Source organism: Hemitrygon akajei, chromosome 21, assembly GCF_048418815.1.
Source record: "Hemitrygon akajei chromosome 21, sHemAka1.3, whole genome shotgun sequence".
In the NCBI taxonomy this organism is placed as follows: Eukaryota; Metazoa; Chordata; class Chondrichthyes; order Myliobatiformes; family Dasyatidae; genus Hemitrygon; species Hemitrygon akajei.
The window spans coordinates 39113764-39127061 of NC_133144.1; the positions used below are offsets into that span (position 1 = coordinate 39113764).

Genomic DNA, 13298 nt, shown 5'->3' on the forward strand with positions numbered 1-13298 from the left:
AATAATAATGATAAATATAAATGAAAATATAGATTATACATACAGGTAGTGCAATCCAAGTAATAGTTAGCCGACAGTTAACCGGCAGTTAACTGTTCAGCAAAGTGACCGCAGTAGGGAAAAAACTTCTCCAATGCCTATTAGTCTTAGTCTGGAGGGATCTGAAGCGCCTACCAGACGGAAGCAGATCAAACAGACCGTGCGCAAGATGGGAGGAGTCCTTTATGATGTTCCCCGCCCTCTTCTTCAACCTGGAAGAGTACAGGTCCACAATAGAGGGCAGGGAGGCTCCAATGATGCGCTCGGCTGTCCTCACTGTGCGCTGTAGTCTGGTTCTATCCTGCTTGGTGGCGGCTCCAAACCACACAATGATGGAGGTGCACAGGACAGACTCAATGACTGCAGTGTAGAACTGCAGCAGCAATTCCTGAGGCAGACCGTATCAAGATAAATTTTACAGTTTTAGACCAGTTCTAAAACTGTGCAGACGCAAGGGAAAACGTACAAAGAAGAAACTTCTGAGAATAATGCATAACTGGAATTAATGAACAGACATCATTCAGGATTATCTGTTAACCCAATACCTTTCTAGTGAGCACCTGAAGGTAGTGATCACAATTATATTATTTGAAGCATTGAAATAATAAAATACTCACTGCAATACTAATAATGATATTGAAATGGTGTTATTTGGATTTGTTATCTATTACAAGTATAACTTGTTTGTGATTCAATATGGTTCGGATATTTTTAAAAAATCAAATTTATATGCTCATATGTTTAAAGTCGATACAGGTTCACATCTACAATATTGAAATAATCAGCAGCACCAACAATGGATTGTCTTAAATTCCCAAACCTTTTGGGAATTCATACACAGAACATCAGATATGTTTTTGAAAATGTTCATAAATAAATCTGACTTACTATTCACTTTTAAATGTTATAAAGAGTTTGGCATTGTAGAGCCTCATTTGCCATCTGAGAGAGTGCTCTTGCAATCTATTTAACCTAAGTTTGATTTGAACTTTTAAAGAAAATATGCAGTGTTTACCTGAGCATCAACTTTTGCAAGACTTGCATCTACATGTTGACTTTCATCTCGTTTCCCCTAAAAAGATAGTTCAGTTCAGGTGGAATCTCAATACAATAAAAATCATAACACAATTATTCGTGGGATTTGTATCACCATACAAAAATATACAAAAACAAACAATACATTGTTTACAGAGGAGTTTAGATATCAGTGCCGGAAGTCTACCGAATGAAATCCAATAAAACGTCTGTCTGTGCTTTCTGTTGACTAATATGCCTATATTGATGTCAAAGGGTTACTTTCCATTTAACAAGAGATATGAACCTGGCTGATCTATTCCTCCCCAATCAAAAAGCAGAGAAACCAATTGTCCCAGTGTGACTGGCCAGTTATGACAAACTATGCACCAAAATCATGGAAATTATAGCCTGGCACTAAATTATATCTTTAAGCTATCTGATACTGTACATTTTCAGTCTTCTTACCAGAAGAACATACTAAAATTTAATATTTTGTTTTGAAATAAAATTATGTAACCATTGTTCTCATTCATTGGTGGGATTTGAATTCCTGTCTCCTGATTATCTTCAGGCTTTGAGATTGTAATATCAGGAACATAACTACAGAGTTACCATTCCCTTACAGCAAATGTGGCAACACCTACATTATCGATGGAAGGAAATTTGAAAGCATCAACACATTGAATGTTATAGGCGATTAGACATTTTGTTGGATATAGTTCTCTTGACAGCCATGTGTCAATTATGAATAAAAGTTTTCACAATGCAACATCTTTTTCACACTTAGAAGAGCTGACTTCTCTCTTTATTGTAAAGAGGTGTCAAAATAACACATTTCCATCGAAATGACATGGATTAAAGCAGACTGACCTTGAGTAGGGACAAAAGGAGTTTTTCAAAATCACCAGCATTCTCATCCTGCAGAGATTCCTTTAAACTAACCGCATTCTCTATCAGAAAGAAATAACACCAAGTTTTTTTTTTCTTTAACCTTAACTATACAGATATGTTTTTAGTCTATTCCATTTCAGAAATACACTCAGTGGCCATTTTATTAGGTACACCTGTACACTTGTTCATTAATGCAAATATCTAATCAGCCAATCATGTGGCAGCAACTCAATGCATTAAAGCATATAGACATGGTCAAGAAGTTCAGTTGTTTTCAGACCAAATATCAGGAAGGGAAAAATATGATCAAAGTGACTTTGACAGTGGAGTGATTATTGATGCCAAACAGGATGATTTGAGTATCTCTGAAACTGCTCATCTCCTAGGATTTTCATGCACAACAGTCTTTAGAGTTTACAGAGAATGGTGCAAAAACAAAATCCAGTTTGTTGCAATTCTGTGAGCAAAAACACTTTGCTAATGAGAGAGGTCAGAAGAAAATAGCCAAACTGGTTCAAGTTGACAGGAAGACGTGTTACACCTGTGGTGAGCAGAAGAGCAATTCTGAATGTACAACCTGTCAAACCTTGGAGTGGATGGGCTACAGCAGCAGACCACACCAGGCTTTACTCCTGTATCTGATAAAGTGGTCACTAAGTGTATGTTATACAGTTGCAGTAATGTTAAAACCAAATTTAAACAAATTTAAGAGTACATTAAAAATTGATGCAGTCTACATATTTCTTTTCAATAGAACAGGCTCTCAAGTCTAAACATTATATTTCACAGTGGTGCAATAGAATGATTGATAACACTTTCAATGTAGCCTCCTACATGCTTGCTTTGCAGAATACCTGCACTCAATCCACAAGAATGACCTTCAGCTTCTTGTTGCTTGACACTTTAATTCCCGTCACATTAGCACTCTGACCCACCTGTCTGCAGCTATTGCACTCTTACAAGGCCTAAAATGTCAGGAAATGTAGAGGAAGCTTGACCCAAAAGCAGAGCAGTGGAGAAAATTCAGCAATGAACGACAACTTTAATAACAGTTTGTAAAAATACCAAGCCAGAAGGGTCCATAAAACAAGAGAGAACAGATATTAAAAACCCAGGCAAAAAGGTACATAACTGAAGGCTAGGAGCAACTGGCTGAGGCTGGCTGGTTCAAATGAATGAATAAGGACTGTGGATGAAAGTTGGGTTTAAGTAGGCTGCAGGTGATCATTTGGAAACAAGTGGCAGGTGACACCTGTTAGCTGAGGGGAGGTGAGAGATTGCTTGGCGCAGTGCGTTCTGGACATAGTAGTCACTGTCGTCAAAAGTTACAGGGGCTGGCATTTTGCACTACCTATAATGTGATTGAGGGAGCCTACAGCAGGAAATTCAAATGGGGAATTTAAGTGATTATATGGAATGGAGTTTGGAAAATAAGTCATTTGAAATGGGTTCAGATGAAGAGATATGCTGCAACTGTGGAGGTGCTCATAGTGCTGCATATTTAGGTTGCCTTGTTTTACAAAAGGCTTGGGAAATTCAGAAGGTGAAGTTAGCACATAATATTTCTTATACTAGCGCTGCGAGAAGATTTGATTTCTCTACATCTGTTGGGTGTCGGGTTAAAACCTACACTTACAAGGAGTTGGATAGAGGAAGATCATGGAGTGAGGTTGTACAGGCGGTGAGTGGGTGAGGTGTTGATTCTTAAAAAAATAGATTTTCTTGTGTTTCTGTGTGCTGTGGTTAATGGAACAGTACAGGTAAGAAAGAAATCTGATAGTGTCAGGATAGTGCTGGATGCAGCGTCAAAATATTTAGGTTTAGAGGGAATTACTGCAGAAAAGGTTGTACATTAAGTACTTCGGAGAGAAGATTTGGGGAGTGATAGTAGAGGCAATGGGCTGGTGGTGGAGGGCGACTCTACACAGGGTGCTTTCATTGATTGTTTCTAATCAACCTGAAGTTTTTCATTGGAATGTAACAAGTCTGTTAGCCAATGGACGGGAATTTAAAGCACATGTTTTAGGTTTTTGTGTTCCCTTACATGTTATTTGTGGATAAGAAACTTGGTTCCAACCAAATTTATCATTAAAGATTCTGGGATATGAGGTTGTGGGATATGATAGACATACAGCTGTGGCAGGAGGCTGTGCCACCTTTGTGAAAGAGGATTTATTGTACAGAATTTTGCTTTCCCGAGAGAATACCAAATATATAACTACTGAATTGTTATATCCACAGGGTGACATCAAAATTGTGAATGTTCATAATCCAGATCAAGAACTGTCTATGGAAGGGTTGGGGAGAATAGTGGGAAATTATTCTGGTAAAATTATTTTTTGTGGTGACTTTAATGCACATAGTGTTTTGTGGGGCAGCAAGACTACAGATGTTAATGGAGCAGTAGTAGAGGAGTTTTGGGAGAATATGATTTAATTTGTTTAAATAATAGAAGAAAGACAAGGGTCTTCATATCATAGAAAATCATATTGCTAATGGTAGGGGCTCTTGTCTGGACTTCTCTGCTCCACTTGCTGGACTTAGTAGTTGGGTTGCAATGGCTGATTGTATGGGGAATGATCATTTCCCAGTCCTATGTGTTGTAGGGATCAAGGTTCACTGGAAGAATTTGGGTTCTGGTACTAAATGATATTTTAAGAGAGCAAACTGGGAAAAAATTTCTGTTGAGTGTGAGCAGGTGATTTCAGAGAAGAAGACCGTCAGAGTATAATTTCTTGTTTGTGTGGGGCAGCCCATCAAGCTGTTCCTTTGGTGTCTCAGAGAGCTGGTAAGAAATGTGTTCCTTGGTGTACACAAGAATGTATAGAGGCTATCAGAGACTGGAGTCGGGCATTTTGTGTTTTGAAACGCTGATTAATGCAAGAAGCCTGTGGTGAACTACATATACCTGTCTGGACTGCTCCTGTGGCTCCTCCCACAGACCCCTGCTGACTGCTCCTGTGGCTCCTCCCACAGACCCCTGTATAAAGGCGATTGAGGCCTGAGCCCGGCCTCATTCTCCAGGATGTAGTGTTGTTCATTCTTCCAGTCAATAAAAGCCGATATCTCGCTTCTTACGTCTCAGAGTGAGTTATTGATGGTGCATCAAAGCCTTGACGAACTTTCAGATGAAAAGAGCAATAACAAGGAGAGTTATTTGGAATGTTAAAATAGGGGCTTGTAGAGGATTTTTCCAAATCATTTGGGAGGAAATCTGGCACGACAGTGGTGTGGAGAATGCTAAAGAAAATAAATGGTGTCAGAGGTTATCACCAGATTCCAGTGTTAGTGGAGAATAGAAATTTGGCTACAATAGACAAAGAAAAGAAGAAATGTCTGGGAAACACGTTTGCAAAAATACATAGATGAGACAATTTAGGTGATGAGCATATTAAGAGATGATAGTGTAGTTTGATGGAGAACGGGAAGGTTTCTGAGAAAGAGATGCTTGAGAATGCCATGGATGAGGATTTTATGTTGGCTGAACTGAAATTTGCTGTCATTAATGCCAGCACTACAGCCCCAGGACAGGATATGGTTAGCTATCATATGCCCCAGCATCTGCCTGGGAGAGTCATAAAGAAGTTGCTTGAGTTTTATAATGTCTGGAAGCAAGGAATGTTCCCAGGAGACTGGAAAAGGCTCTGGTGTTGCCTGTTGTTAAAACTGGGAGGGATCCGACACTGTCAAGTAGCTACAGGCCTATTGCTCTCACTTCTTCACTATGTAAGATAATGGAAAAATTATAGCAATAAGGCTGATGTTTATTTTGGGAAAGAAAGAATTACTTAGTTGCTACCAATGTGGGTTTTATAAAGGAAGATCTACATATGATGCCCTTGTACTACTGGGAAATGATATTCAGAAAGCTTTTACAGTAAAAGAATGAGTGGTTGCAGTGTTTCTGGACATAGAAAAAAAATATGATATGCTATGGAGGGAAGAACCTTTGATTAAATTAAGTAAGCTTTGTATTGGTGGGAGGCTTTACAAATGGGTCTTGGATTTTATGTTTGGCTGATCATTTAGAGTGGGTGAAAAAGTGTCATCAGAGTTTTTGGTGGATAATGGGGCCCCCAAGGTAGTGTTATCAGTCCAATATTGTTTAATCTAATTATCAATTATACTTTTGATGATGTTGGGCCTAGGTTTAGATTATTTTTATATGCTGATGATGGGGCTCTGTGGAAAACGGGTTGTAATACTGCCTATGTGGTAAGGTCTGTGCAAACAGCGTTATCAGCAGTGGAAGAATGGTTTTAAATTTTTAGTTTTTAATGTCAGAATATATGGATTTTACTTGGAAACATGGGTTGGATAATATTCACCTTACTCTATATGGGTGTTCACTGTCTAGGGTTCCCATGGTTAAATACTTGGGATTGTGATTGGATGCCAGACTAACTTGGAGAACACATATAACGTTTTTGGAGGATAAATGTGAGCAGGTCATTAACTTTTTGTGGGTGTGTGGTTGGGTATGACTGGGGCCTCTAGGGTGTGCTATTGATAATTTATCATGCTTTAATGTGCTCTTTTCTGGACTATGGTTGTATGATTTTTAGGGAGGCAGCTCGTTCAATTTTGTATAGGATGGATTCCCTATAGGCCAGTGCACTTAGAATCTGTAGTAGAGTATTCCACACCATGAGATGCATTGGGGGTTGAACTAGGTTGACATGCAGAGAGAAGAATTGAGCCTTGCATACCAGACTTCCATAATAGGGTGGGGGGGGGGAATGTCCCATTTGACATATTTGGTTTTAATAGATTGCTAGTGATCCACTAACAGAATTGGTAAATGCTTTGGGTGGATAATTAGGGAATATGTGTGGGAATATGGTCTTGGGGGATTTGTGGATTAGCCCAACAATGGCCTGGCTATGAGTTCCACCTCTGTCATTACTGGGGATAGACAGGATCTTGTGGTAGTGAGGGGGTGTCTGGTCATCTATAGCAGAAGTATTTCTCCTTTTTTCCTATCTTTACAGGTTCTAAAGACCCAGTTAGTAATCGGATTGGTTCTGAGATATTTATCCCTTGGTTTAATGTTGAGGTGGGAAAAGGTTGACAGATGGGTCGTCTGTCTACAAAGCAGAATTTATTGCCATTATTATTAGTTTGCAATGGGTCGAACAAGTTAAGCCAAATAGCATTATGTTCTGCTCAGATTCTGCCTCGGTACAGCAGAGTTTGGAATCAAAGCGTTCAAGTTGATGGAAGTGTTATACAATTTATATGTTCTGGAGAGTGTGGGAATAGTAGTACATTTTTGTTGGGTGCCAACACACATGGGTGTATCAGGTAATGAAAGGGCAGATGTTATAGGAAACAACAGGCAGTTACTAAGTCAGAGGTAGATATTATAGTCAATATGGGAAAGTACAAAGCCAAGTCTTGTATTAGGTTGGCTGGGATTAGAAAATAGCAGAATTTGTGGGTTAGGAGTAGGACAAGGAGGTGATATTACAATTTGGTTCCACAGTTCAGGGTAGGCACCTTTTGGGAAGTAATAGCAGGGAAGATGTGTGGTTGGTGAAATTGAGGTTAGGACACACAGGTTTCCACTCTACTTTGGTACTTGTTTGTAAACATGGGAACGGATGATGCGACTTTTGTAAGGCACCAGAGACAGTGGAGCATGTGATGCATCACTGTCCAACCAACACATACTCCACTCTCCCCTCCTACCCCTCCTCACAGCCCCCCACCCTGCTCTCGTGACTACACCCCTCCCTCACCTGAAACCACCACGGTGGGCTTCACAGCTGAACAGGTGAGAAGACAGCTGAAACATCTCCATCCAAGCAAGGTTGCAGGCCCTGATGGTGTCAGCCCCAGGGTGCTCAAAGCCTGTGCCCCCCACCATGTCTTCAACCTGAGCCTGAGTCTCCAGAGGGTTCCTGTGCTGTGGAAGACGTCCTGCCTCATTCCTGTACCGAAGACGCCACACCCCAGTGGCTCCAATGACTACAGACCAGTGGCATTGACCTCCCACATCATGAAGACCCTGGAGAGATGTTCGAGAGCAGCTCTGGCCTATGGTTAGGCCACACTTAGACCCCCTCCAGTTCGCCTATCAGCCCCAACTAGGAGTTGAGGATGCCATCATCTACCTGCTGAACCGTGACTATGCCCACCTGGACAAGCCAGCGAGCACTGTAAGGGTCATTTTTTTTTTTTACTTCTCCCGTGCGTTCAACACCATCCGCCCTGCTCTGCTGGGTGAGAAGCTAACAGTGATTCATGTGGATGCTTCCCTGGTGTCATGGATTATTGATTACCTGACTGGCAGACCATAGTACGTGCGCTTGCAACACTGTGTGTCAGACAGAGTGGTCAGCAGCACTGGGGCTCCGCAGGGGACTATCCTGTCTCCCTTTCTCATCACCATCTACACCTCGGACTTCAGCTACAACACAGAGTCTTGCCATCTTCAGAAGTTTTCTGATGACTCTGCCATAGTTGGATGCATCAGCAAGGGAGATGAGGCTGAGTACAGGGTGACAGTGGGAAACTTTGTCACATGGTGCAAGCAGAATCATCTGCAGCTTAATGTGAAAAAGACTAAGGAGCTGGTGGTGGACCTGAGGAGGGCTAAGGCACCGGTGACCCCTGTTTCCATCCAAGGGGTCAGTGTGGACATGGTGGAGGATTACAAATACCTGGGAATACGAATGGACAATAAACTGGACTGGTCAAAGAACACTGAGGCTGTCTACAAGAAGGATCAGAGCCATCTCTATTTCCTGAGGAGGCTGAGGTCCTTTAACATCTGCGGGACGATGCTGAGGATGTTCTACGAGTCTGTGGTGGCCAGTGCTATCATGTTTGCTGTTGTGTGCTGGGGCAGCAGGCACCAACAGAATCAACAAACTCATTCGTAAGGCCAGTGATGTTGTGGGTGTGGAACTGGACTCTTTGACAGTGGTGTCTGAAAAGAGGATGCTGTCCAAGTTGCATGCCATCTTGGACAATGACTCCCATCCACTCCATAATGTACTGGTTAGGCACAGGAGTACATTCAGCCAGAGACTCATTCCACCGAGATGTAACACTGAGCGTCATAGGAAGTCATTCCTGCCTGTGGCCATCAAACTTTACAACTCCTCCCTCAGAGTGTCAGACACCCTGAGCCAATAGGCTGGTCCTGGACTTATTTCCACTTGGCATGATTAACTTATTATTATTTAATTATTTATGGTTTTACATCGCTATATTTCTACACTATTCTTGGTTGGTGCGGCTGTAACGAAACCCAATTTTCCTCGGGATCAATAAAGTATGTCTGTCTGTCTGATCATGGTGTGTCACAGATATTCTTTAGAATGTAGGAAGCTGTTTAGGGAATTATTGGGTTGATCTGGGGTGCCTAGGCTGCAGGATATTCTAGCACCTGAAATCACGCAAGGCCCTGACGAACTTTTAAAATTAGAACAGATTTGATCCCCGTCATGGCTCCTGTCATACTCCAGTACAGCAGGTGGCAGTAATGCATCTTCCTGATACATAGGTGTGAGCTACCATTAGCACAAAAGAGGAAGAGGAGACTGGGAGGTGCCTGCCTGTGCAGGTCTGACAAGTCAAGCTTGTGGAGCAGCACCTCATCTTGTGTCCGGCATGTTGCAGCCTTCAAATATCAAATTCTTCAACTTTAGTTAACTGACTTTTTCAGTTTATCTGTAGCAGAACTGACTATTTCTGCCCACCATCACTTTGGCTCTATTTTTCCTTTCCTATCTCTTATGGCTGGACATGTGCCAGGCTTTAGATGTTTCAGAAAGGATAGGGAAGGAGGCAAAAGAGGTGAGGGCGTGGCACTGTTGATCAGAGATAGTGTCACGGGTACAGAAAAGGAGGAAGTCATGGAAGGGTTGTCTATGGAGTCTCTGTGGGTGGAAGTTAGGAATAGGAAGGGGTCAAAAGCTCTACTTGGTGTTTTTTTATAGTAGATAGGGAGACAGATTCTGGAAAGGAGTAATAACAACAGGGTTGGTGTGGTGGGAGATTTTAATTTCCCAGATATTGATTGGCATCTCCCTAGAGTGAGGGGTTTAGATGGGGTAGAGTTTGTTGGGTGTGTTCAGGAAGGTTTTTTGACACAATGTGTAGATAAGCCTACAAGAGGAGAGGCTGTACTTGATCTGGTATTGGGAAATGAACCTGGTCAGGTGTCAGGTCTCTCAGTGGGAGAGCATTTTGGAGATAGTGATCACACTTCTTTCTCTTTTACCATAGCATTGGAAAGGGATAGGAACAGACAAGTTAGGGAAATGTTTAATTGGAGTAATGGGAAATATGAGACTATCAGGCAGGAACTTGGAACCATAAATTGGGAACAGATGTTCTCAGGGAAATGTACGGAAGAAATGTGGCAAATGTTCAGGGGATATTTGCGTGGGGTTCTGAGTAGTTGCATTCCAATGAGACAAGGAAAGGATAGTATGGTACAAGATCTGTGGTGTACAAAAGCTGTTGTAAATCTACTCAAGAAGAATGAAGAGCTTAGGAAAGGTTCAAAAAACTAGGTAATGATAGGAGTCTAGAAGATTATAAGGCTAGCAGGAAGGAGCTTAAGAATGAAATTAGGAGAGCCAGAAGAGGCCATGAGAAGGCACTGGCGGACAGGATTAAGGAAAACCCCAAGGCATTCTAGAAGTATGTGAAGAGCAAGAGGATAAGACGTGAGAGAATAGGACCAATCAAGTGTGACAGTGGAAAAGTGTGTATGGAATCGGAGGAAACAGCGGAGGTACTTAATGAATATTTTGCTTCAGTATTCACTATGGAAACAGATCTTGGCGATTATAGGGATGACTTGCAGTGGACTGAAAAGCTGGAGAATGTAGATATTAAGAAAGGGGATGTGCAGGAGCTTTTGGAAAGCATCAAGTTGGATAAGTCACCGGGACCAGACGGGATGTACCCCAGGCTACTGTGGGAAGCGAGGGAGGGATTGCTGAGCCTCTGACAATGATCTTTGCATCATCAATGAGGACAGGAGAGGTTCCAGAGGATTGAAGGGTTGTGGATGTTGTTCCCTTATTCAAGAAAGGGAGTAGGGATGGCCCAGGAAATTATAGACCCCAGTGAGTCTTACTTCAGTGGTTTGTACGTTGATGGAGAAGATCCTGAGAGGCAGGATTTATGAACATCTGGAGAGGCATAAAATGATTAGGAATAGTCAACATGGCTTTGTCAAAGGCAGGTTGTGCCTTACGAGTCTGATTGAATTTTTTGAGAATGTGAATAAACACATTGATGAAGGATTAAGCCGTAGATGTAGTGTATATGGATTTTAGCAAGGAATTTGATAAAGTCCCTCATGCAAGGCTTATTAAGAAAGTAAGGAGGCATGGTATCCAAGGGGACATTGCTTTGTGGATCCAGAACTGGCTTGCCCACAGAAGGCAAAGAGTGGTTCTAGACAAGTCATATTCTGCATGGAGGCCGGTGACCAGGCATTGATCATGTGGGTAGTCAGAGGCTTTTCCCCAGGGCTGAAATGGCTAACACAAGAGGACATAGTTTTAAGGTGCTTGGAAGCAGGTACACAGGAGATGTCAGGGGTAAGTTTTTTTTTAAAAACACAGAGTGGTGAGTGCATGGAATGGACTGCCAGCGGCGGCGGAAATGATAGGGTCTTTTAAGAGACTCCCAGATGGGTACATGGAGCTTAGAAAAATAGAGGGCTATGGGTAAAGCCTACGTAGCTCTAAGGTAGGGGCATATTTGGCACAGCTTTGTGGGCCGAAGGGCCTATATTGTGCTGTATGTTTTCTATGTCCCATATTTTTATCATTAGCAACACATTACATGGACAAGAAGCTTGGTCTGAACCACTCCTTAACTACTACAATTGGTCATCTATTTATACCCCATCACAGGTACTCTCTTTTTTCCACCTACCTCTCCCCCAGCTTCTCTGCTAAAACTAATTTGATTTCTCTGATGAAAAGCTTGGGTCCAAAACTAATATTTATCTTTCCACAGATGCTGCTTAACCTGAAGGGGTATTTCCAGCAGTTTCTTGTTTTATTTCAGGCTGTGACATTCTATGTTTCCTTTAGAAACAGTTCCCACTATGATGAAGAATATAAACTGAGGCTTTAAGTCAATAATTCAAATCAACATCATATGATAGCTACAAAAACAACAGGAGTTACCAAAACACCAATAGAGTAGGACCTCAGCATCCCACTCAATGCATGTAGAAACCAGTGGACAATAAGGATAAAGCAAGGAGGCATAAACGATCATGCTTCCCCCTCCAAGGAGTCACTGATCTAGCCAGCTGTCTTGAGAATCATTTTGATGTGAACTGATTATCTGAGAATTTGAACACACCAACTGCAGTCTTATTTGGGATTTTAGAAAGTTAGTAGCAGCTCAATGATTTGAAAGAAAGATCAACAATTTGTGGTCATAAAAAAAAACAAGTTATAACAGTAGTAAGATTATCAATAAAGTAAAACATTCTATTTATAAATCTATAGAAAGGCTGAGACAATCTCAGGTCCAATGGATTGGTGAGACAGCCAAAAATTTGCATTAGAAGCCAAACATTGATAACCAGAAGCACTTAAAAGGAGGAATGGGCACAGAAAGTTGCAAACTCAGCTTCATCATGGATACTGGCCTCCCCAGTATCAAGAACATCTTCAAAGGGGTGGCATCAATCATTAAGGAAAACCCATCACCCAGGACACGCCCTCTTCTCATTGCTACCATCAAGGAGGAGATACAGGAATCTGAAGAGAAACACTCAATGTTTCAAGAACAGTTTTTTCCTCCACCACCATCAGATTTCTGAATGGACAATAAATCCATGTACACTACCTCACTATTTTTTTAAAATTTAATTTTTATATATCTTTTCTTTTTGTAATTTTATTGATTTATTATGCATTGAACTATACTGATGCAAAAAAACAAATTGCAAACTATGCACCAGTGATATTAAACCTGATTCTGATATCAGAAGGAAAATGTGGCTGTTGAAATTATATCAGCAGGCAGTAGTTGACAAGGAACTATGTATACCTGAAGGGAAGATTGAGGAGAAACCAATAATTAACCAGCCACTGTGATTTAGGAGACATAACAGAAAACGGTTCAGTATTTTAGTCTGAGTGCCCAAAATTGCCACAAATGCCAATCACAAAATGAAGGGGATAATGAAAAATGTGGTTTGAAAGTTCAACAGAAGTAAAAAAAAAAATACCCGAATAGGGCAAGGAAGGGGAAGTGCAAAAGGTAAATTATAGAATTGAAAGGGCAGTTCCAGCAGTATAGGGGAATGTAATATTAATTAATGCTAACTAGAACCCTATGGAAGTGTTCGCCAAATG

General features: G+C 41.3%; 1 protein-coding gene across 1 annotated transcript in view; it reads right to left on the bottom strand.

The window, feature by feature from the left end:
- Positions 1-13298, bottom strand: part of LOC140714243 (annexin A4-like) — a 50922-nt gene that overhangs the window by 18891 nt on the left and 18733 nt on the right. The window contains exons 6-7 of the mRNA XM_073025281.1: positions 1927-2006; positions 1055-1111 (exon numbers count right to left, since the gene is read on the bottom strand). Coding sequence (XP_072881382.1) covers positions 1055-1111; positions 1927-2006 — 137 coding nt within the window. The remainder of the gene's footprint in view (positions 1-1054; positions 1112-1926; positions 2007-13298) is intronic.